The sequence below is a fragment of the Arachis hypogaea genome, chromosome 9 (genome assembly GCF_003086295.3).
Source record: "Arachis hypogaea cultivar Tifrunner chromosome 9, arahy.Tifrunner.gnm2.J5K5, whole genome shotgun sequence".
Taxonomy (NCBI): Eukaryota; Viridiplantae; Streptophyta; class Magnoliopsida; order Fabales; family Fabaceae; genus Arachis; species Arachis hypogaea.
In genome coordinates, this window is record NC_092044.1 from 104,595,804 (window position 1) to 104,618,070 (window position 22,267).

Here is a 22,267-nt window from a genome sequence, read left to right on the forward strand (position 1 = left end):
AACCACTAAAAAAATCCCCGAGGTAATTAGATTACCACGTGGCACTCATTAATTGGTGAGAACAACTTTGTACCATGCTTTTCGTTGTAGACTAGTGTGGCTCTTGCATACCCATTACCCACTAATAATAACGCTTTAAATTTATTATAAAAAAATAGAAAACAAAAAACGAAGTTGAAAATTAACTAGCCGTTGGAACTGAGACTCTCAGAGTCCCTACTATTCTCTATCACTGCGCCCAAAGAAGAATCCAAAGACAAAGAAGAAGGGAGTGTTAAGCTTTGTTTTCACAATCTTCACCCTAATTTGTTCAGACAACAAAATCAAATTCAATTTTTTCTTTTTTATTATTTTTTGATTCTGTGGCAGAGAATGAGGGGGGTGAAAGGAAAATTGCTGAAGAAGCTGAAATCAATCAAGCCAATTGAGTCTCTGAGGCATGATCGAATTCTTCAGGTGAAAGCATCAGATGGGTACGTTGATTTTCTCCAAAAGATTCCAACTTTCAACCTAAGTTCCCCTTTTCTTTCCCGAGAAAATGCTCCCAAGAAGGTGGTTGTTGTCCAGAAAAAGGGGCATCAGGAAGAACAACCAGAGGTAATTGATGTGTCAGAGCTCATGAAAGACCTAAAAGATGATGATGAAGAAATAGATTTGGATGATTACAATGACAACAAAGAGAACATTGGACCATGTTCGTTGAAATCAAATCACCAATTTGGACACAAGGGAATTTCTGAGAATGGGTTCAGAGAAGAAACAGAGCGAAACCAGAGCAAAAAGCAGAGTAAGATTTTGGTGGATTTAAGATCATCTGAGCCAAGGTCTGATTTTGATGGAAAAAACCAAACTCCATTGTCTGAGATTGATGTCGCGTCATTCCGGAGGCCGGACTTGAATTCTGGCAGCTTGTTCGACCCAAATCTACTAGCAGCATTTGAGGAGGCCGTGAGGGAATATGTTAGGATGACAGAGGAACAGAGGAGAGCCAGAGCCGAAGCAGAGCTCTTAGAGAAATCATGCAACATTGTGGAAGAAATTGGCAATTGCAATTGCGACAGCAATGGCAATGGTGACGGCGATGATCCTTTGTTGTGCTTTGAAGAGAAGTGTCCGCCCGGAGGCGAAAGCTGTGTGATCTTCTACACAACAACTCTAAGGGGAATCCGGAAGACATTCGAGGACTGCGAAAAGATCCGGTTCCTTCTCGAGAGCTTCAAGGTTCTGTACTTTGAGAGGGACATATCAATGCACAAGGAGTTCAAAGCAGAGCTTTGGGAAACTTTGGGTGGCAAAATTGTGCCACCAAGGCTCTTTGTTAAAGGAAGGCACATTGGTGGAGCAGAAGAAGTTGTGACATTGCATGAACAAGGGAAATTGAAGCAAATCTTTGAAGGAATCCCTAAAGATTGTTCCAATGGTCCATGTGATGGATGTGGTGGAATAAGGTTTGTGCTTTGCTTCATTTGCAATGGAAGCCACAAAATCATTGAAGAACATGGAGAGAAGATTCAGTGCTCTAAGTGTAATGAGAATGGCTTGATTACATGCCCCTATTGCTCCTCTTAGTTTGTAAGAATATCAGTTCACAATTTGTACTCTATCTTTGAGTAATAGTTTCTGTATGTAACTGAATTTGAGGGAAGTTGTTTGTTTTTTTTTTTTTTTTTTTTTTTGGGGATCATTCTTTCATTATTTGTTTCAATGCTGGTGATTTGGCACCTTAATGGCTATTTGTTCTGGTTCTTGGAACAAATCTGAAATAGTTCAAATTTCAGATTCAGTGTGCTTTACAATGTATCTATATCTATATCTACATACCATCAATAAAGAGGGCTTTTACATTACAAGTTGAAAGGTATACATATTCTTAAGAGTAATAACTCATTATTAGACAAAATTTTAGTATCCTGAATTTACATATTAAAAATGTTGGACTCAATATTACTTATCCAAAAATCAGGCATTTATAAGTATTTGATTATCTGATAGTATAAAATTACTTTGTTTGTTCACTTTTCTGTTATACAACATTTTCTTAATAACCAATATGTTACACATTAAAGTAGTCAAGGAAACAGAACAGTTACACATTGAATATCAGTTACCAACATTAAAAGTTGTTACGTAGTCCAAAATTTGCAACATTGCATCTCTAATTCATCATGTTCTGATAATTAATTTTCAGTTTCAGTTTCATGACATTACCAGAAATGAATTCCCAAATTGTGTTGAAATTAGTAAGGACATTAATTCATATAACGCAGTAACAGTTGCAGATTAAATGAAAGAATTAAATCCTTCTAATATTAAAACATACACACGGTTAGAGTTCCATATGGTTTAATTTGCAAGCATACATTTCTAACTTACCTATCTCTTTCTTTTGTTCCTCAAAATTGTGTCACATTCTCTGATCTGAGAAGTTGAAGATGATGCTGCTGAAGCACCAAAAAGGTTTTGTTCTGTCATTTTCAGCATTGCTGCTTCTTTTAGCAATGAATTGTCACTGTTCTTCTGCTCATACTCAATTCATAGTTGGAGATTCAGCAGGTTGGGTTATTCCACCTTATCCAACCTACTACACCAATTGGTCTCACAACCATTTCTTTAGAGTTGGTGATTCTCTAGGTACAAAATTAAATTGCCATGTCAAATTAATGTTCTTCAATTTTGGAGGACTATATATATTTAGTGCTTTCTTTTTTGCTTTGATATGTTATTTCTATCTAATCTTAACAGGACCATTATTATATCAGTAATTCTTTTCTTATTTGTATCCTTGAATCTTTTTTTTTTGCTTTTTTGCTTTTTTGCTTTTTTGCCTCATCAAGAAGACAATACAAGGTATGAAAGAAAGTAACTATTATTGTTGAATATATATGCTTTTATTGTTCATTTGTGTCATTTGAATGCTTAAAAGGCTGCAGGATTTTATTGTTATATTTTGTTCTTTAGCATATATGATATATTTGACATCATATGGTTCCCAAAATAATAATAATAGTTGTATTTTATATTTGATAAATGACAAACAATTTTTGTTTTCCAAATTAAGAAGTTTACAAGTTAGTTGATCATAAATAGTTAATTTTTGGCTATTTTTGAACACACGTGAATTGATTATACCCCTTAAAAAACTAACACCATAATAGCTTATACAGAATCAAATCAAATATATCTAAAGCACCATAAAAAAAATTTGGATGTAAAAGTATATAGGTTAAAAGATTATTGTTTTTGAGCTGATTTCATTTTCAACCCAAAACCGCAATCATCTCAATGATGAACAAAGGTTTAGGCTATCCCTATAGTATTAACCAAAACATGTAAACTACTTTTGTCACCCTTTATAACATATATTTGAATTACCATATCAAGTACATAGCAAAACAGGTATTATTTCACACTATACTTTTAGAAATAACAATAATATTTATACCACTTTTTATCTAATTTTTTTAATATATATTTATTTTTATGATATAAAAGAAAAGCTTTACATTCGCTTCTTATTGATTACTTTTAATATCAAAAGTAGCAATTATAGAAGGATAAAAATTTATATGTAGTTGTCTCTATATGAAGTTGATAATTAATAATTATTAGATAATAATAATTTAGTTAAATCTGTTAAATTATCTAATAATTTTTTATTATTAACTTCGTATAAAGACAATTGCATATAAATTTCCATTGTATAAAAAAGGTTGAAATATTCATAAAAGTAGTACATATAACTTGATATAAAAATAATAATTAAGAATTATTAGATAATTTGATATATTTAATTAAAAATTTAATTATTCTATTAATTTTTATAATTTTATTAAATTTATAATTAAATTTTTATTTTTTTAATTGAATTTATATATTATTTTTAATTTTATAATTAAATTTATATTATTTTATTTATGTAAAAAATATTAAATTTAATATAATATTTTTTTATTTTTAATATTTTAATAAAAAAATTTAATTACAAAATTAAAAGTGGTATAGACCAAAATTGAAAGAGAAACACGAGTAGGAAGTTAACGAAAAGATATTTTGGTGGTGCAAATAACTTAACTCATGATTTATGAATGTTTATTGGGTACGCAGTATTCAACTTCGACCCAAAATTCTACAACTTAATGGAGGTATCAGAGTACGAGTACGAGCACTGCACATCAATGGAGCCTCTCAAAGTGTTCAACAGCAGCCCAGCAATCATCCAACTCAACCAGAATGCCTCCTTCTTCTTCGTCTGCACCATCGCCAACTACTGTTGTCTTGGCCAGAAGCTCGCCGTCTCCGTCCACCAAAGAACTCATAACAACAAACCTCCGTCTCCATCGCCATCTCCATCGCCATCGCCATTGCCTTCTCATGCACCACCACCTCCCACGCCGCCACTGCCACTGCCTCCGTCAGCAAGTAATTCTAATGGTTCTGCTGGCAATCCTCCTCCTTCTTCAAATACGACAAATAATGCAGTGGCATTTGGAACTAATTTCAGTGTTCATCTGCTTCCACTCTTGCTCTTAGGGTTTTGGATGTTCTAGGTTATTTATTTTTAGGGTTTTAGATTTCGTTTTGTTTTCATAATTAGTAGTCTTTTAATATTGAGTTTGATGATTTAATTATTATTATTAGGGGTTTGTTTGCATTGGATTTTGTCGCTTGCTTTATAATGTTATGTTTTTCAGGACATATATTTAGTATTGTTTAATTTGTGCTTGAATTATCATGCTATACGTATACTCACTTTATTATTTTTAAATTTTGTTATATTTTTTATTACTATTTGTTCATGTAAAATATTTCATGTGATTTTCGGTAAGTTTTTACTTTTTAGGCGAGATATTCTTATCATATGAATTTTATTAAAAATCTAGGATTCGATCATATATAGTTATTTTCAAGTAAATTAATATTTATGTTAAGAATGATTGGAACATTACTAATATATCTACTCATGAATGAAATTAATGCGAAAAATATTAGAGTATTATTAGAATTTATTTTTTTGTCATTAATTAGTCATTAATATTTAAAAATATAAACTAAAATATGTTATGAAATTATTAAACTAATTAAAAGAATTAGATTTACAATTAAAAATGATAATAAAAAATAATAAATTCTAATAACTCTCTAACATTTTTTAATTATTATTTAGATATGTTTTTTTTTATTTTGGGGTTGCAAAAATTAATGTTTTTTTTTTTTGTCAATGATGCCAGGGCATCTTGGCCAGTTTTACTGACCTTTTCTTTACTGTTTTATGGTAGTTTCATGCATTTTCTTAGTAAATAAGAAAGTTTTAGATGAAAATACACTTACACCTTGATTCAAGCAATTATTGTGAACTTTACAGGATTTCATGAAGATTAGACAAGAATTGAATGATATAATTGATGATGCATAATCTCATGACTTGGAACAGAGCTTTGATGCACTCTAATTGCTTGATTTTAGGACAAAGGAAGCAAGAAGGAACCACGTTAGCAGCCACGTTAATCTAATTAACGTGACCACTAACGTGGAATGGGGACAAGCTTGTAGCGTTAATGGAAAAAGTGATCGCCAATAACGCTTTCGAAGCCATCATAGCCCACGTTAGTTGCCACGTTAACTATATTAACGTGGTAGCTAACGTAGAGGAGGAAGAGGAGCTCCAACGTTAGTGGTAAAAGTGATTGCCACTAACATTCCACAAAGGCACAATGAAGCCACGTTAAGAGTCACGTTAATCCAATTAACGTGAACTCTAACGTGGGATGAAGAACCAATCACCAACGTTAGTGACACTCACCTTTGTCACTAACGTTGGACCAACCCAAGAGTGCCCACGTTAGTGGTCACATTAAGACCACTAACGTGAGAGATAACGTGGAGCTAAGCATGATAAGCCAACGTTAGTGACACTCACCTTTGTCACTAACGTTGGAGATGGCAATTACTACCACGTTAGTGGCCACGTTAATCTAATTAACGTGAACTCTAACGTGGGAAGGAGGGGTGTTTGGAGCGTTAGTAACAAAGGTAAGTGTCACTAACGCTCTCGAAGCTTAGGCATGCCCACGTTAGGAGTCACGTTAGTTATACTAACGTGAACTCTAACGTAGGGAAAGGGGGCACAAGGCAACATTATTGGAAAAGGTGATTCCCAATAACGTTTGCAAAGGACCAAGAGGCAACGTTAGTGGTCATGTTAGTGCCACTAACGTTGAAGTTAACGTTGATCATTTTGGGTTGGAACGTTAGTGGAAAAGGTGATTGTCACTAACGTTCTCGAACCCACATCCTCATTTAACGTTAACGCCACTAACGTCCTAACTAACGCCCATGCCTAACTCACACTTTTCTGGAATCAAAGTTGAGCCCACTGAAGATTGTAACTGCTTCAACTCAATATCAAAAGCTCATATCCAAGACTTGAAGAACTCACTAGAAGATCAAGAAGAGTAGTATATATACGAGTAATTTTGAACTATAGAAAAGCTTGGCACTTTTGGAGAACTACACTCTATATATTTACTTTTTGTATTTTCTAGTTTGTGAAGCATGTACTCTTTCCTACCATTTTTCATTTCCAGATCCATGAACAACTAAACCCCTCTCATTGGGTTAGGGAGCTCTGTTGTAATTTGATGGATCAATTATAGTTTTCATTCTTCTTCCTCTTTCTTTTTTCTTGATTTACTAGAAAACTTTCAATCTTAATTCAATTGGTTAGTTGTCTTGGAAGAGAAACTCTCCATAATTGGATCTCCTCTGAGCCTTGAAAAAGGGATGAGGAGATCATGCTAGAAATGCTTTCTCATATTAGACCAAATTGGGGTTTGGACGGATATAGTGACACGTAATCCTCCCAACACTTTGATTTGGAAATACATGTGGTATAATCAGTGACCATACTTCATCTCTTCCCATGAGCAATTAAATCAAGGAATTGGACAATTGTTCAAGTTTAGAGAGATTGGATTGCCAAGGAATTGGGATCCAATCACTTAAGATTGCCAAGAAGATCAATGAATGCATTGATTGAGCAAGAGATGAGAATGAACTTGATCCGGAGAATGCAACATCTCCTAAGCCTAATGAATTCTCTATCTCTGATCTTACCCATTCTCTTTACTTTCTGCCATTTATTTCCATGTTCATCTCCCCAAATCCCCATTTAATATTCTGCAATTTAATTTCTGCACTTTACTTTCCCGCCATTTAATTTTCTGCAATTCTCAACTCAATTTCTGTTTAGCTCAACTAGCACATTCTTCCAATTAAAGTTGCTTGACCAATCAATCCCTGTGGGATTTGACCTCACTCTATTGTGAGTTTTTACTTGACGACAATTCGGTATACTTGCCGAAGGAAAATTTGTTGAGAGACAAGTTTTCGTGCATCAGTCAACGAGTTATAACTCAAATGACATAATTTTTTATATTCACTTAAAGGTTATAAATTCATGTCTCACTCTTATTTTTAAAAGAAAAATTAATTTTGTTTATTTATAAATTTTTATTTTGAATCTAGAATTTCGCCCCGACTAGTTTAAATTCGATTCGGCTTATACACTTATCTGTGGTGGATAAATCTCTTAACGGAAAGACCTGCATATACTTTACTTCAAACTCAATACCTTAAATATATGTCGCGTCTGTGACCCCCTATTTTGTGTCATCATGTCTCCTTGTTCTGATGTGTCTCTTGTCGTCGCGTCTCCTTGCTATGGTGCGTCTCTTGTCATCGCATCATCGTCCATTGCTGCTGTCACCTTGACCTTTGCGGTGCTTGGACATGTTGGTTTTCTCTCTCCTCTACATTTTTGAAACTCTTTATTCGCTTTTTTTAATTATTCAGTTAGTTTATAATTTGATTACAATCAACAAGATGGTGCTACTTGGGAGGCGCGACGAGAATGAAAAAATGGAGGAGGAGCGAAAGACCAAAAACCATTACAGAGGGTTAGGATACATCTTTTGAAAATGACTTGAAAAAAACATCATGTTTCAATCTTTAAAACTTTAAAAATTTGTATAGTTACTCATTTTAAAAACTAATTTAATATAAAATAATTTAGCCATGGTTAACTAATAACACTACAACAATTTTGATCTATGGCAACATATATTCGAAACAATACTTAAAAAATGTTGTCTAAAATAATAAAAAGCAACTCTTAATATTTGTTGCAAAAAAATAAGACTATTGCAACTCTTTTAAATCAACATGTTATAAATGTTATTTTTTAGTTAATTAAAAAACATAACAAAAATGTTGCTTTAATAAATTAAATAGACAACATTTATTATATTCATATATTACATTTTATAAAAGTTGCTTTAAAATTTTTAATAAACATCAACTTATAAATGTTGTCTAAAATAAATTAATATTTTTTTTTAAAATTATAAGCTTCTCTCGAGATATTTTAACAAAATATTTTTTTCACTTTAACTAAAAAGAAGAAAAACAAAACCCCTTTTGCTCCACGGGCCTTCATCATCTTCTTCTCCTTTTACCGAAAGAAAGACTGAGACAAAACCCCAACCCTAACAAGCACAAAATCATCTTCATCTTCCTCTCTTCGATAATGGCAATAGAAGAGACATTGACGTGTGCCCTTCTTTGCTAATTCATCCTCATCTTCATCTTCTTCAGACATTGACGTGCTACTAAATCATCTTCTTCTTCGTCTTCTTCTCTTCGAGGATGGCAATGGAGGTCTTGACACGTGTTTGAGCTTTGATTCTCTCTGCTTGTAGTTCGAGATTCAATCTTCTCTGCTCACAATCGAGATTCAATCCAATTTGTTCGCGTTTGATCTTCGATTGTCTCTGCTAGCAGTTCGAGCTTCCATCATTTCTGCTCGCTTGTTCATCACCGGGTACCTATGATTCTGCATATTCCTTTTTCTTTTTCATTTTGAATCCTAATTTTAATAATGTTGATGTTGCTATTATAGGGTTTTTGGTAATAATGTTGCTGTTTCGAGCTTGCCGTTCATATTTGTGTATATTTGTGTATTTTGTAACCAGATCTATAAAGTCTTTAGGTTTTGCTTGCCGTTCATCTATGATCTCTTCCAATTTGCCAGCGTTCTTCTGCTAGGGTTCATCACCGCTGATCATTGTTTTACAGGTACTCATGATTTTATCTCTGTTTTTCTTTTCTATTTTTGTGTTTTGAATCCTAATTTTTGGTTATATGAAATTTGTTGCTGTATGTGTGCATTAGTGTTGAAGCAACTCTACTGTCACTGTGTGCGTTTAATGGAATTGCATGTGTATTTTAAATCTTCTGGTTGAACTTAAACTTGTTTTTACATACATAGCTTTGTGCAGTACCATTTTATTTTGGTTTTTTATTATTGTGGGAGTTCTTGTTTCTGGACCCAAGGAAATGAGGCAGGAGGTAGCAGCTGTTTGCTCATTTAATTTGGCTGAAAATCTGCACTTTGAGTCCTTTAGCTTTTAACTGGTGATTTTACTTGTATTGCTAGAAAATGTAAAATGCTTAGCTATTAGCCAGAGTTGATCTTAGTTAGCTTATTTTGAGTTAGGATTTTGTTATTTTTTGATAGTGTAAATTGATTATGTAACAAATGTTAGATCCTAGTTCCTAGCTACCACCAATGACAATGCGTCTAAATTCTAATAGTCTCCTTTGCTTCTAGAAAATAAAATCTGTCATAAGGAACACAATAAAAAAAAAGAAGATAAAAAGGTTTTTTAGTTCCATATCTTTTTTTAGAATATTAACATACAAACAGTTTAATATTTTATAAATCTAAATCATTTCATAAATGGTTACATCAAACTCAAATTTATATAACACCAGATGCAGATTGACATGGACTAAATTTGTGCATTGCTAAGGCTTCCACAGCTTTTAAGCACTGATATTTCAAGTTTCCAGACCCAGAAAAATGAGATCACTTCAGTTCTTGGCCAAACTCATATTTGTATACTTCATCTTCTTTAAAAACTGAATAAAATTGGAAAAGAAGAAGTGAAAATATTATTAGCTTTCAAAGTTATCTTTCCGACAAATTTAAATATAGGATTGATGCAATGCTGTTTCAATTCAAGCAGTGTTCTATTAATACAAGATTATTAACAAACACTAAAAAGTGTGTGTGTGTGAAAACAGGAAAGTGAGTAGAAGCTGCTTGTGTCTATCAGCATAAGGCTTTGCTTTGTTGACTTGTGTGAAAAAGACAAAAAGGTGAATTGGTTATTACTGGAAATGATAATCGATATAGTATTTTACTGTTTTCATGTGTGTTTTTGAGTAAATGAATGTGTTAATCAATAACTATATGAGACTGATTATAATTTGTAGTTAGCGTTAAGGAAAATAAAACATTCTATGCAGATACTTCAATTTTTTGCACTTTGGTTATATTATTTATGAAATTTGTTATAAAAATGAATCATATTTGATTATAATAACTTGTAAAGTTTGATTATAGATTTGAACACAAGACTACTACTTTCTTATACAAGTGACTTGATTTACGGCTGATTTTTGGATCATATGGTTGTAATATTATAAATATAATAATCTTAAGATATATTTTCCCCCTATACTACTATTAAAAGTTGTGTTATTGATGAGTGGTGAGACACAGCATGCAATGAAACTAAAGAGAGAGCGTGCACCCATCGAATGCCACATTTTACTAATTATTATTTTAATACACAAAAGCCAACACTTTACAACACCAACAACGAAATTGGGAATACTCCAAATCTTGAGTGTTGTTTTGCTGTTTGTAGTTATTATTGATTGATTGAGACATCTGATATTATTTATTTGATAATTGCATCACATACAAGTATATATACAACACATGGAAAAGAACAAGCTAATAAGGTAAGTGTTTTCATGTGCAGAGTGATGGCTGGGACCAAAATATTGCCTACTCAATAATTGAAAGAAGCTAAGCATTGAACACGGGTTGCTTAACACGGGTTGCCTACTCAATATATGAAACTTGTTGCTGTGTGTATTAGTGTTGAGGTAACTCTACTGTCACTGTGTGGGTTTAATGGAACTGCATGTGTATTTTAAATCTTCTAGTTAAACTTAAACTTATTTTTACATACATAGCTTTGTGCAGTACCATTCTATTTTGGTTCTTTTATTATGATTTTGAATTTTAGCTTATTTTCATTCTATGTACTTTGTAGAAATTGGGAAACAGGGTAAGTAGTGCTGATATTTTGAGATTAGCAATTGGGAAACAGGGAAAGTATTATATGCGAAACTAATTATTGTTTTTGGGTCAAGTGTGTGCATGTGGGTGTGGAGTTTGAGCATAGTTTTGTTTGTATATTTGGAGCTTCGAGTGAAGAGCAGAGAGCTACCAGCTTGCTTCTTCTCATACTGCTCCGTAGATCAAATGGCCTCTTTTTATACAACGGAATGGAATCACTTCCATCTTTTATGTAACTTTTGTATCTGGCTTAAATTCATGCAACATTGCAACATGAACCTGATTTGCCATTTGCTTTTAGGATTCAACTTTTTTTTCTTACCATGCCCTCTGTAATTTTAGATGCAGCTGTGCTTTATCCTGCTCTTTGGGAATAATTTGAATTTTTCTTTTGCATGTTGACTGTGCTTGCTACCAAGTTGTAATTTGATGCCATAAATATGGACAAATCATTATGCTTATGTCATATGCAGTGTCTTGTTATGTTTTTTTTTATAGTGAAATTATCAAAGGATCCTAGAAACGACAGTCCTAGTTTTTATATATGTAATACAAGTTTCAAGCAAGATAGATACATTGAGACAGCATCTTTAAAGAAAGCAAGTTCTTTATTTGTTGTAACTCCTAACCCAAAGGACTTGGCATGATATTTAGAAATGAGATTTCTAGTAATATGAATTTACTGATATTTTATATAGGGTCTGGCAAAATGGATGTGTTGTTGTGCATCAGTTATTGAACTTGTTTAAATATTCTTGACTAAGCACTGTTGGGGTCATATTTGGTATAGCGTTATCACCACTGCTACTTTAATTTTTGGCATTTGTGTTTTAAGGTTGGTGATCCTGCACAGCTTTCAGCAGCTGTAATTTCAGATGTTGCTAAGAATCATGGGTAAACAATTCTTTTGATGATAAGCATATCTTCTAACTAAATAAACTATTCTTCTACTTAATACCCTACTTTTGTGCTATTTTCTGTTTCATGCTTTAAGATATGGCACAAGCTTATTTGAAAGATTGATGCAAGCTGGCTATCCAGTTAAAATGTTGAAGACCCAATACCGAATGCATCCTGAGGTTGGTTCATATTTTACTGGGAAAGTTAGTTTGTTATTTATTTCTGTTCATACTATGGTCATGCTTCAGATTTGGGATTCCTTTATTCCCTAGGCAGCCTCAGATTGAATTGCATAACACAACCAATAATAGTAACTTATCTTAATTAGTATCTTAATTATTCATTCTCTGGTTTTGTATCTTAATTCCTTTCCGGTGACCATGATTTTGTTGAGTCAAAATCAGGCCGGATAGTTAGTTGTATCCATTCTTGGAACTGCTAAGACCAATACTTGCATCATCACATGCTTTGTTTCCTTTTAATAGTAATTTAATTAGAAATTTAATTTATTACTTTCCTGGAAACTGCTAATCTGCCTCCTCATCATCACTTTCATCACCCATCACCATCATCATCGCATGAGACCCCCATCTAATTGAACTCCAACTCCATTCATATCATTATTTTGATTTTGTTGTGAAATAATATTTTTCTTTAGAATAGAATTCGAATTTTTTATGACAGGTCTCTATTTATTACTCCATAACAGCAACAGCAATGCAGATTTGCTAAAAGCCTGTGATGTTTATTTAGTTGATGATCTGATATATCTGTTTTGATGAGATAATTTAATGTAGATTATTTTGTATGGTTACTATGTGTGCGCACACGTAATGCCCTTACTTAGTCCCCACACTAACCCTATAGACAAATGTCCTCACTTAGCTGCTTTGTCGGCCTGTAGAGGGAATTTCATTCAACACAATTATTTGATGGATCATAACTTCCCAATATATATCTCATTTAATATATATATATATATATATATATATATATATATATATAATATAATGCTTAGCAAATCGCAAAATATAAACTGAATTAGTACTATTCGTATGTTGGTGGAGTTTTCTTGAATTTGGCCACGATAACTATTACTTGATGCAGTAGAGTGAGTTACTACAAGCCAGCTACATTACATGAGATATTAGAGGCATGTGTGATAAACTTTCCCGAAAAGGGAAAATATGTATGATTTAAGTAACGCATAAAATTTAAGATTCCATGCATTATTGAAATCAAATTTCAGTACCCCTTCTCTTTTAATTAGAAATTTAATTTATTACAAAATCTAAAACTACTACATAATATATTTACAAAATCTAAAAATAACCCCTGTTAAAAGCAAGAATAGAACTTAAATTTAGGATGTGTCTAAAGTATGAAAACTGATTGTTTAGATTGCTAAAATTTGGCATAATATATATATTAGCTGGAAATTAAAAGATGCATGGTTATGTCATATATAAACGCAGTATCCTGTTCTTTTTCTTTATGATTAACTGCTAATATTAATAGTGCTTTTGTTTATATAAAACCTGCACTCTCTTGTGTATATAAAAGCTGCACTAAGTGCATAATCAGATTGATTCTATGCAAGTCACAATTCATTTTTACTCATACTCTTTCTCATCTCCTCTGGTCTCTCTTTCTTAATCAGATTGATTCCTTCACTCATACTTGAGTATACGCAGCTGAACACTAAGTGCAAATTATTGCGGCATGACCTCGTAAGTCTATCTTATACTTATTTGCTTTTATATGTTTATGTTATTCTTTTGCACTTTTTTATGTAATAAAATACTGATTGTTTAATTAAAAAATTAAAATATAAAAGCATTTTTATTTTAAAATATATCTTTTCAAAAGTAATTATTAATATTTCTTTTAGAATAATAAAATAATTATGATTAGTTTGTATTTGGTTAACTTTTTAGAATAATAAAAGAATTATTAATATTTCTTTTAAAATATAAAAGCATTTTTTTAATATTTCTTTTTATATATTTTATATTGAGCAACCGTGTATATATAGCAAGTTTCAGATTCCATTTTGATAAAAGAAAATTGTTTTTAGCTGGTGTTTAAGACCATAATCATTTTTAGTTTAATAGTAATATCACTATGAACAATTAGGTTTTCCCAGGACTCATCCAAGAACTGGATGAGTTTACCAAGACATAGCCAAGAGTTTAGAGATGGCGTCAATAGATTCTTGGACTATGCTTACTCCGTTGGAAATCCTCAAGGAGAGGAAATTCTATGTCCTTGTGCAAAATGTTGCAACTTCCTTTGATAGATACTCCAAAGACTAGAAGGACACGAGGAAAAACAAGGTGTGCTAAAATCCATGCAAGAAGTTGGGAAGAAAGAGAAGAGGTGACTTTTTATGAAGGACAAGCAGTGGGACCAACTCCAAGAAGAGTGAAGGATTTAACTTACTTTATTGGAACAATGGGAAGGAATAGCGATTTCATAACATTGATGTACACTAGTTGGAAAGCTGTGCCCCTCAAAGTCAAAAAGCGCATATGGAAATATATTAATGTAAGTGTTTTATTTCTCATCTATTTTTTATGATCTGAAAATTTTCAATTTTGTATGGCTTAGCTGTAGTTTTGTGAAAATATATAGCTGCTGTTTTACACTGCAGTTTTGTCTTTGTTTTTAGTGTTCTTGAATTGTCATTTACAATTTTTGTTTTGTACTTTTTCGTAGTCAAAGTTCATTCTTCCAAAAGAGGGGAAAGGGTGGGTGATGACTGGTGTTCGAGAAGCTTGGAAAGGTTACAAAACAAGAATCAAGGGAAAGCATTTTGAGAGATATAACAACATTGAAGATATGTTGAAAAATCGCCCTTTAGATATTCCAGAAGTTCAATTTCAAAAGTTAATTGCATATTGGAGTATTCCTTCTGTTAAGGTGAGTTGTAGAATAAATAATTCTGTTTCTTTGTCTTTTTTTATGCTTTTGGTTTATTACATATAACTCCCTTTAATTTTTTTGGGTATAGGCTCTATCTCGTTTAAATTCTGAAAATCGTAAAAAGCAACAACATCAACATCGAATGGGACCTATAAGTTTTGCAAGAGTGCGTAATGAAATGGTAATAATTTTGATTTTTTATAAGTTTTTTCTTGTTGTATAATGACCATCTTAAAACTAGATAAATATTATTTTTGGCCATTTTTAATACTCATTTTCCTTGTAGCGTGAAATGAATGAGAACAAAGAAGATCCATCACAGGTTGATGTGTTTGTTGCAACTCGAACTGGACGAAAAGGAAAAGAGCTTGATTCAGGAACACAAGCTGTTATTGTAAGTCATAATAAGTTGAAGTAGAACTGCCTTAATTTACAAATTGATCTAAAACAAAATTGCCTTAATTTACAGTATTATTTTAAGTCAGATTGTCCTGTATAAAACTTAAAAAGTATTGTTATAGTATGTAATATGTATATATCTTGATTTTAGAGCCTTCAAAGTCAATTTCCCTTGGAGGAGGATTCTTCTTGAAAGCTAATATAATTTATAAATAACTAATTAAGTAGATTTAAAACATACATGATCATGTTTTGTGGGGTCCATAATTAAAATATACATGTGAATTGCTTGTGCTTTAATTTATTTAGATATAGCAGGCGAGAAGTCAAAGATACAAATGTGTAGGCATTAATTTAAGACAGCTTGCTTTTTTAGGTTTGAAATTAATCAAATCATCCTTTAATTTCTGTCATCTATTTATATTTAATGGGTAGCTGATATGGACATGACTGGTAAACAGAGCTCTCAGCCATCAACTTGAATAAAATGTGTGTTTCTAAAATACATATTATTAAGTGAATACAATTTTTGTGAAAAGGACATAAAATCTAAGTTTTAACTTTTAATATGTTCATTATATCATTATTAAAAGTATTAAAAGTTCTCCAATGAAGTTCTCATCTCAGAAACTTTCATTAATGCTGCATCCCTACTCTTATTTGCTTTCATTAACTCCCTTTTGAGTGTCTCAATTGAAACTATTCACATGTCCTTAAGAACTTGAGAAACTTTCTCAGATTCAATTCTGTTTGGGGAACTCATAATCACATTCTTGCTATGCTTCTTCTTGAACCGAGGAAATAGCCATGACATAACACCTTTACTTTTAGGCTGTTTTAGAAAGAAGCATGAGAATCAGTGAGTGGAACAAGCTAAAATTGTTATGTTTTTTTTAATAGGATAAACTTAAGAGCACCAAGAAGCTGGAGACACTTCCGAGAAAGCATTTACTGCAGTATTTGGCAAAGAACAACCAGGAAGAGTTCGATGTTATGGGAGGACAATCACAAAAACATCTCTGCAGAAAGAACGGGAGATTGCTAAAATTAAGCAACAACATGCAGAGACTATAAGTTCAATGAAAACTGAACTTCATGAGACAAAAGATAGAGTCCAAAGTTTGGAGGATCTTGTGAAGCTTCTCTTGCAACAGAGTTCTCTTGGCACAAATATTGATGAAGCACTATCTTTATTACGAGCCAAGGAATCAACACATGATATAAATAGTAAGCAATGTTCGAATGGCAACGATCGTCCTTCCTCATCAACTCGTGATCCAAAGTGATGACCAGGTATAACAAAAAAATTTGCAGTAATTTTTGTGATTTATCATTTATTGGGAATGGACTATCAACATTTTTGGCCTTTGCTTTCTCTGTCTTCTGCCATCTTACTTCATGGTGGCTTCTGCAATACACTCTTGCTATTTTTAATCAATCATCTTTTTTTTTCCTTTTTAATTACTTATTTTTGTAGCGTTGTGCTATTGTGAGGAAGAAAATTTTTTCCTCATTGCTGAAATAATGTGGCTATGTTGGAGAGTGATGCATGTTGTCACTGCAACAGACTCTAGTAACTGCTGTTTCATTCGCAGGAATGACAGAAATTGTCAAGGGAGTTGTTTCATTTCTTTATCTTTTCATTTTCCCCCCTTCAAATTTATGTTTCAGTCATTTTTATCTTTTCATTGCATTTCTCTTTCTCAGTTTACTCAGGTACTTCATCAAACACATACCATGCATCATTTTCCATTATTGCACCTTTTATGTTTCAATTTTTTTTAAATGCAACTTTAACTAAACCCCAATTCATTTAAATGCAGCAGTTATTGGACTCAGTGGAGGCAAGAGGATTTTGAGTTCATCATACCACACACTATCAGATTGTTCCAACAAAGTCAAGCATAGATATAAAATATGCAAATAGATTGACATTATTTTGATAAATATTAATTACTATTTTGTTATGACAATTATTGTTAGACAAGAATTTTATTATTTTGTTGAGAATTATTGATGAACATGTATTAGAAATACTAATTGAACTTTTTAATATCTATTTTAATTAGAATTTTATTTTTAGTTATTTTGTCTCTTTTATAATTATTTTTTATTGTGTACAAATTTATTTATTAATTAAAATAATTACACATGTATGAACAAAAAATTTTATTGTAAATTTTATTTTTTTATATTTTTATTACAAAAATAATTTTTATTTTTATCAAAAAGGCAACCCTTTTATTAGTTGCATATTTTGAATATTAGACAACACTTGTATAGGTTGCATATCCAAAAGAAAAGGCAATATTTTAAAGGGTTGCATATTCAAAACTAATAGGCAACATTTCAAAGGATTGCAAATTCTAACTTATAAGCAACACATAAAAGAGTTGCATTTTATTGCAAATAGACAACACTTCAAAGGATTGCAAATTCCAACTTATAAGCAACACATAAAAGAGTTGTATTTTATTGCAAATAGGCAACACTTTTTAGTAGTGACCAAAATATGAGAGAAGAGACAACACTGCAAAAGTGTTGTCTCAAACACACCTTTGAAGTGTTGTTGTTTTTCAACCAAAGGCAACACTTACCAAGTGTTGCTCTCAAAAGCGTTGCTTTTGAAACAAAAAAGTGTTGCCTTGATCTAAGGCAACGGCTGCATATGCAACGCCGACAAAAAACGTTGCCTTAGGTCCAAAAGTGTTGCCATTGATCAAAAGCAACTTTTTGTCAGCCTTTAGGCAACACTTTTTAAATGTTGCCTCAATTTGAAAATGTTGTAGTGTAACCAATTAAAAAATGTAGAATTTATCTTTATTTATAGATAAATTTGTTAGTATTATAAATTTTTATGAGTAAAATTTGCAATTTACTCGTTATTATTTCCATTTTCTTATATAAAAGGGTGTTATATATAATCATATATGCATCTAACAGTTTAAGAGTTTAGAAAAGGTGGTTTTGCGACAATGATCTCTGATATTAAATTTCGTTAGACAAAAGGAAAATATTTTTTATTTTTAAGTTGAAAGTCAATAAACACTAGCATACATTATCCATTTTCAAGTATACAATTAAAGACCTTTTATATATATATATATATATATATATATATATATATATATTTTCTTATTCATAGCATGTCTACTTTGACTAATATATATGATGTACAAAATTTAATAAAAACGTTTTTTTTTTTGTGTGTAAATTACTCAGCAACGATTTTTCAACGGCAATAAAGCTTATTGCTTAGTAAAAATAACCGTTGTGATATCAAAAGTTATTGGAATCATTTTGCACATAAACATAGGTGAAGAAAAAGAAAACTAAAAATTTAGATTAGGCGGCAAAAAAAAATGAAAAAGACTACCAATAAAAGAAAATTAATTTTCAATTAAAGAAGAAAAATTATAGAAAATTAAGTGTCTAATCAGTCAAAAAGTGAATAACTCAATTAATTATAATTATTAATAATTAATTTTAAATTTTTAAATTCAAAATTTAAAAAATTTTAAACTGATTAAATAAACCTAATTAAAACTTATAAAAAATTTTCTTTTCTCTTTCACATTAACCTATCCATCTCTAAAAATTTCCACAAAAATTTATGTCCACTCAATTCCAATTCAAATGCTATCTCATTCACTTGCTCCGGAGAGAGTGTTCCACCACTCCCGAAACATATATACAACACAGATTTCGATGGCTGATGGTTCAACCATGTAACACATTCATGAATCTTCTCATTTTGGTTTTGGTTGGGTTGAGCAACGATGGGTCCAACCGAAAAAATAGAACGAGAAGGATGAGAACCGTTGTGTAAAGCTCTCATGGCCTATAGTTCTAAATCATTGAAGGTATTCACTATGATACCATCAACCAAAGAGGCTTTCTGACACACACTGAGAAATAGTGTGTAGATTTCACCTGATCGATGAAACAGAATCAGATCTGGAAGGTCCTTCACCTTGAAAGAAACATAATCACAACCAGGAACAGCCATTGTTCGTTCCAAGTCAAGAAACTCAGGTTCGGATTCGAATTGGAGGAGAAGCTTTCATCAAACTTTGAAAAGGAAAGAACGAAGGAGATAAATTCTTAAAAAACTATGAAATTCTTAAAAAAATAAAGATATTCACATTTGCAATACAAAAACATTCAAAAAATATATAAAAGAACATCCATTTAGTTTGAAAAAGGAACATTCTGATACTTAGTAGAAGAAACATCCATGTATATTAACTTATTTATTTATGATTTAAAATATTGGTTATTAAATGTTTCACCACATTCAAATTATGAGGAGATACGTTCAGTATCATTGCAACGTGAATCACGGAAACTGATTCAATTAGCTTCCGTCTCTTCACCCTTCTACCCTCTCCAAATGCCTAAAACATGATAAATCAAAAAATAGATTTAAAACCATCCAATTTATAAAGAAAAGAAACATCCTAATGCCTAGCATAAGCACCATCCACGTAGAGGTTTTAAATTCACCCAGAGGCATTTGACTGGTTTTTGGCTGATACCCTCTTGGTTCCCTAGCATTGTTGATTTATTTATGATTTAAAATATTGGTTATTAAATGTTTCACCACATTCAAATTATGAGGAGATACGTTCAGTATCATTGCAACGAGAATCACAGAAACTGATTCAATTAGCTTCCGTCTCTTCACCCTCCTACCCTCTCCAAATGCCTAAAATATGATGAATCAAAAAATAGATTTAGAACCATCCAATTTACAAAAAAGAAACATCCTAATGCCTAGTATAAGCACCATCCACGTAGAGATTTTAGATTCATTTAGCTGGTTTTTGGCTGATACCCTCTTGGTTCCCTAGCATTGTTGATTAAAGAATTATATGCAAGGACGGAGCTAGATGAAATATTAGAGGGGGTTAAAAATATTTATACAATAAAATAATATTAAAATAAAATTTTGAGGAGAACTAAACTGAAATTTACATATAATTTACATGTAAAAAATTAAAATTAGGGAGGGCCGTTGCCCCCTTCCTGAGTATGTAGCTCCGCCCCTGATTATGTGATTGAAAGCAAATAAAGAAAAGCTCATATTAACACTATAATTTATATATTTCTTATAATTCCTAATTAGCAAGACACCCGTGTTATGTGCGGATAACACAATTACAGTATATGATGAGATGAAGTAAAAGCGTATTTGGTTTTTTATTTAGTGTTGAAAATCGAAAAACATTATTATGATTTAAAAAACTATACATAAATTCTAAAATAATTAGAACTGATTTATATATAAAAAAAAAGAATAGGTGAGGAAGTTGATATTATTCTATTATCTATGAGTTTATGTTTTGATGATGTGAATAATAGAAAAAAAATGGCTATATTTTGATGATTGTGTTGAGTAAGGTTTGATTTGTAGAAGATATGAATATGGAAGAACGAATGTAATGAAAGAATTTATATTTTAAGTGTAGGAATAGTAGTTGAAAATTAATAACTAATATGTACTAACAATTGAAATGGAATTCTGACCGTGCAAAAGATATGAAAATGACATAAGTTTGAGGTAATAGAGATATAAATAAAGAGTTAGAGTAAGATTACTAAAGTGAGTAATATGAGTCTTAATCCTTTGTCGATGGTGAGATATCTGATATCTCATGTGGCAAGATTACTAAAGTGAACAATATGAGCAATAAGACCAATCATATTTACCAATTCTATGAACACAACGTTGCTAACAATCCAGCTTGAAGTTTCCTGACAAAATGCCCTAAGATCAGTAAGAAAATGGTTACAGTTTAAGTAATCACAAAGCAACCTCACTTGAGTCATATTAAGGACCTCCTCTGTAGTTTGCATTGGGACAATGTCTACACTGATCTCATCTGCCACAGAGTATTGAGGCTATGTCTCAAGTTGAGTTATTCGTTGTGAACAGGACATAACATCCGTTGCCAATTTGTGAACACAACTAAAAGAGCTGTTGCAGGTCAATATTCTTTTTAAATTCTGATTCCAAAGCGCATAATAAAGTAGCAATTTGGGCACTCATGAGACAAATCTTTTCTTGAAGTCAATAATCTCGGAAAGGTTTGGATTGGAGTAGCATTTGGAGACATAGTAAATACTTTGAATATTCACAGAACTTAAGTATACATTGAACTTAAAGAGTTGAACCATAATTATGAAAGGCTCCCCATCATCTTGTTGGAGGTGTGAAATCACTTGGTCAACCAATTCTCTAAACAATAATGTACATTTAATTTTTCATTTCTTGAAAAAAAAAACACAGAAAGAAACACATACAAAGTCCCTCAGATGATTTTTTCGTAGTTCATACCCATCATAAGCCTGATATAAAAGATTAGAAATCATAACAAAATTTACACTTAGAATACAGTACAGATATTAAACATTACTCTAAATCTTCCAACTATAGCATAATATGCTTACTTTTTTGACCCGTCCGGATAATCATGTTCCTAATGACCTCCTCCTTTCTAACAACATTTCCTATGTAATTTGCATTCTATAATATGTACGTTTAAATATGAAGCTGTATAAAAGTTTCTGATTATAGCAGCACTGAATAAGCACTATAAGAATTTAACTTACCAATAAATTTTCATCACTTGGACCATTTGTCTCAAGTTCAGCAAATGAACAAAAGTTGAATGAGTTAAAAGCGAAAATCTCAATAGGTAAGACTACTACCTCAGTCTTTGTATAAAAGCTAAGCCTGTACTTATGTGGAGTTATCCTAACCTTGCCATTGTTAATTTTAACAATATAATTATGCATACTATAAACAACATTCTCTTTTATTCTGTG

At 31.7% G+C, this 22,267-nt stretch overlaps 2 protein-coding genes across 7 annotated transcripts; both read left to right on the top strand.

The window, feature by feature from the left end:
• The first annotated feature begins 162 nt into the window (after nt 1-162).
• On the top strand, nt 163-1,861 carry LOC112711450 (uncharacterized). The gene has a single exon (XM_025764111.3). It carries the CDS (start codon nt 373-375, stop codon nt 1,567-1,569), a length of 1,197 nt encoding a protein of 398 aa, XP_025619896.1. The 5' UTR covers nt 163-372; the 3' UTR covers nt 1,570-1,861.
• Nucleotides 1,862-8,435: 6,574 nt separating this feature from the next.
• Nucleotides 8,436-17,522, top strand: LOC112711451 (uncharacterized). Of its 6 annotated transcripts, none has more exons than XM_025764112.3 (13): nt 8,436-8,878; nt 9,030-9,132; nt 10,144-10,218; nt 10,890-11,016; nt 12,048-12,106; nt 12,207-12,291; nt 13,773-13,842; nt 14,249-14,659; nt 14,831-15,034; nt 15,126-15,218; nt 15,324-15,431; nt 16,337-16,729; nt 16,914-17,522. In XM_025764112.3, exons 8-12 carry the CDS (start codon nt 14,375-14,377, stop codon nt 16,508-16,510), a joined length of 864 nt encoding a protein of 287 aa, XP_025619897.1. In that variant the 5' UTR covers nt 8,436-8,878; nt 9,030-9,132; nt 10,144-10,218; nt 10,890-11,016; nt 12,048-12,106; nt 12,207-12,291; nt 13,773-13,842; nt 14,249-14,374; the 3' UTR covers nt 16,511-16,729; nt 16,914-17,522. The 6 variants fall into 6 exon arrangements, with proteins under 6 accessions (XP_025619897.1, XP_025619900.1, XP_025619901.1 ...); XM_025764115.3 differs by having other exon boundaries at nt 17,260-17,522; XM_025764116.3 differs by having other exon boundaries at nt 17,263-17,522.
• Nucleotides 17,523-22,267: the final 4,745 nt, after the last annotated feature.

Excerpts from the sequence above, each read along its gene's own strand:
- LOC112711450 (XM_025764111.3), top strand. The coding sequence starts at position 373 with ATGAGGGGGGTGAAAGGAAAATTGCTGAAGAAGCTGAAATCAATCAAG.
- LOC112711451 (XM_025764112.3), top strand. The coding sequence starts at position 14,375 with ATGTCCTTGTGCAAAATGTTGCAACTTCCTTTGATAGATACTCCAAAG. Across the intron at positions 15,035-15,125 it reads GGAGTATTCCTTCTGTTAAG|GCTCTATCTCGTTTAAATTC; the intron begins GTGAGTTGTAGA and ends TTTTGGGTATAG. Across the intron at positions 15,219-15,323 it reads CAAGAGTGCGTAATGAAATG|CGTGAAATGAATGAGAACAA; the intron begins GTAATAATTTTG and ends TTTTCCTTGTAG.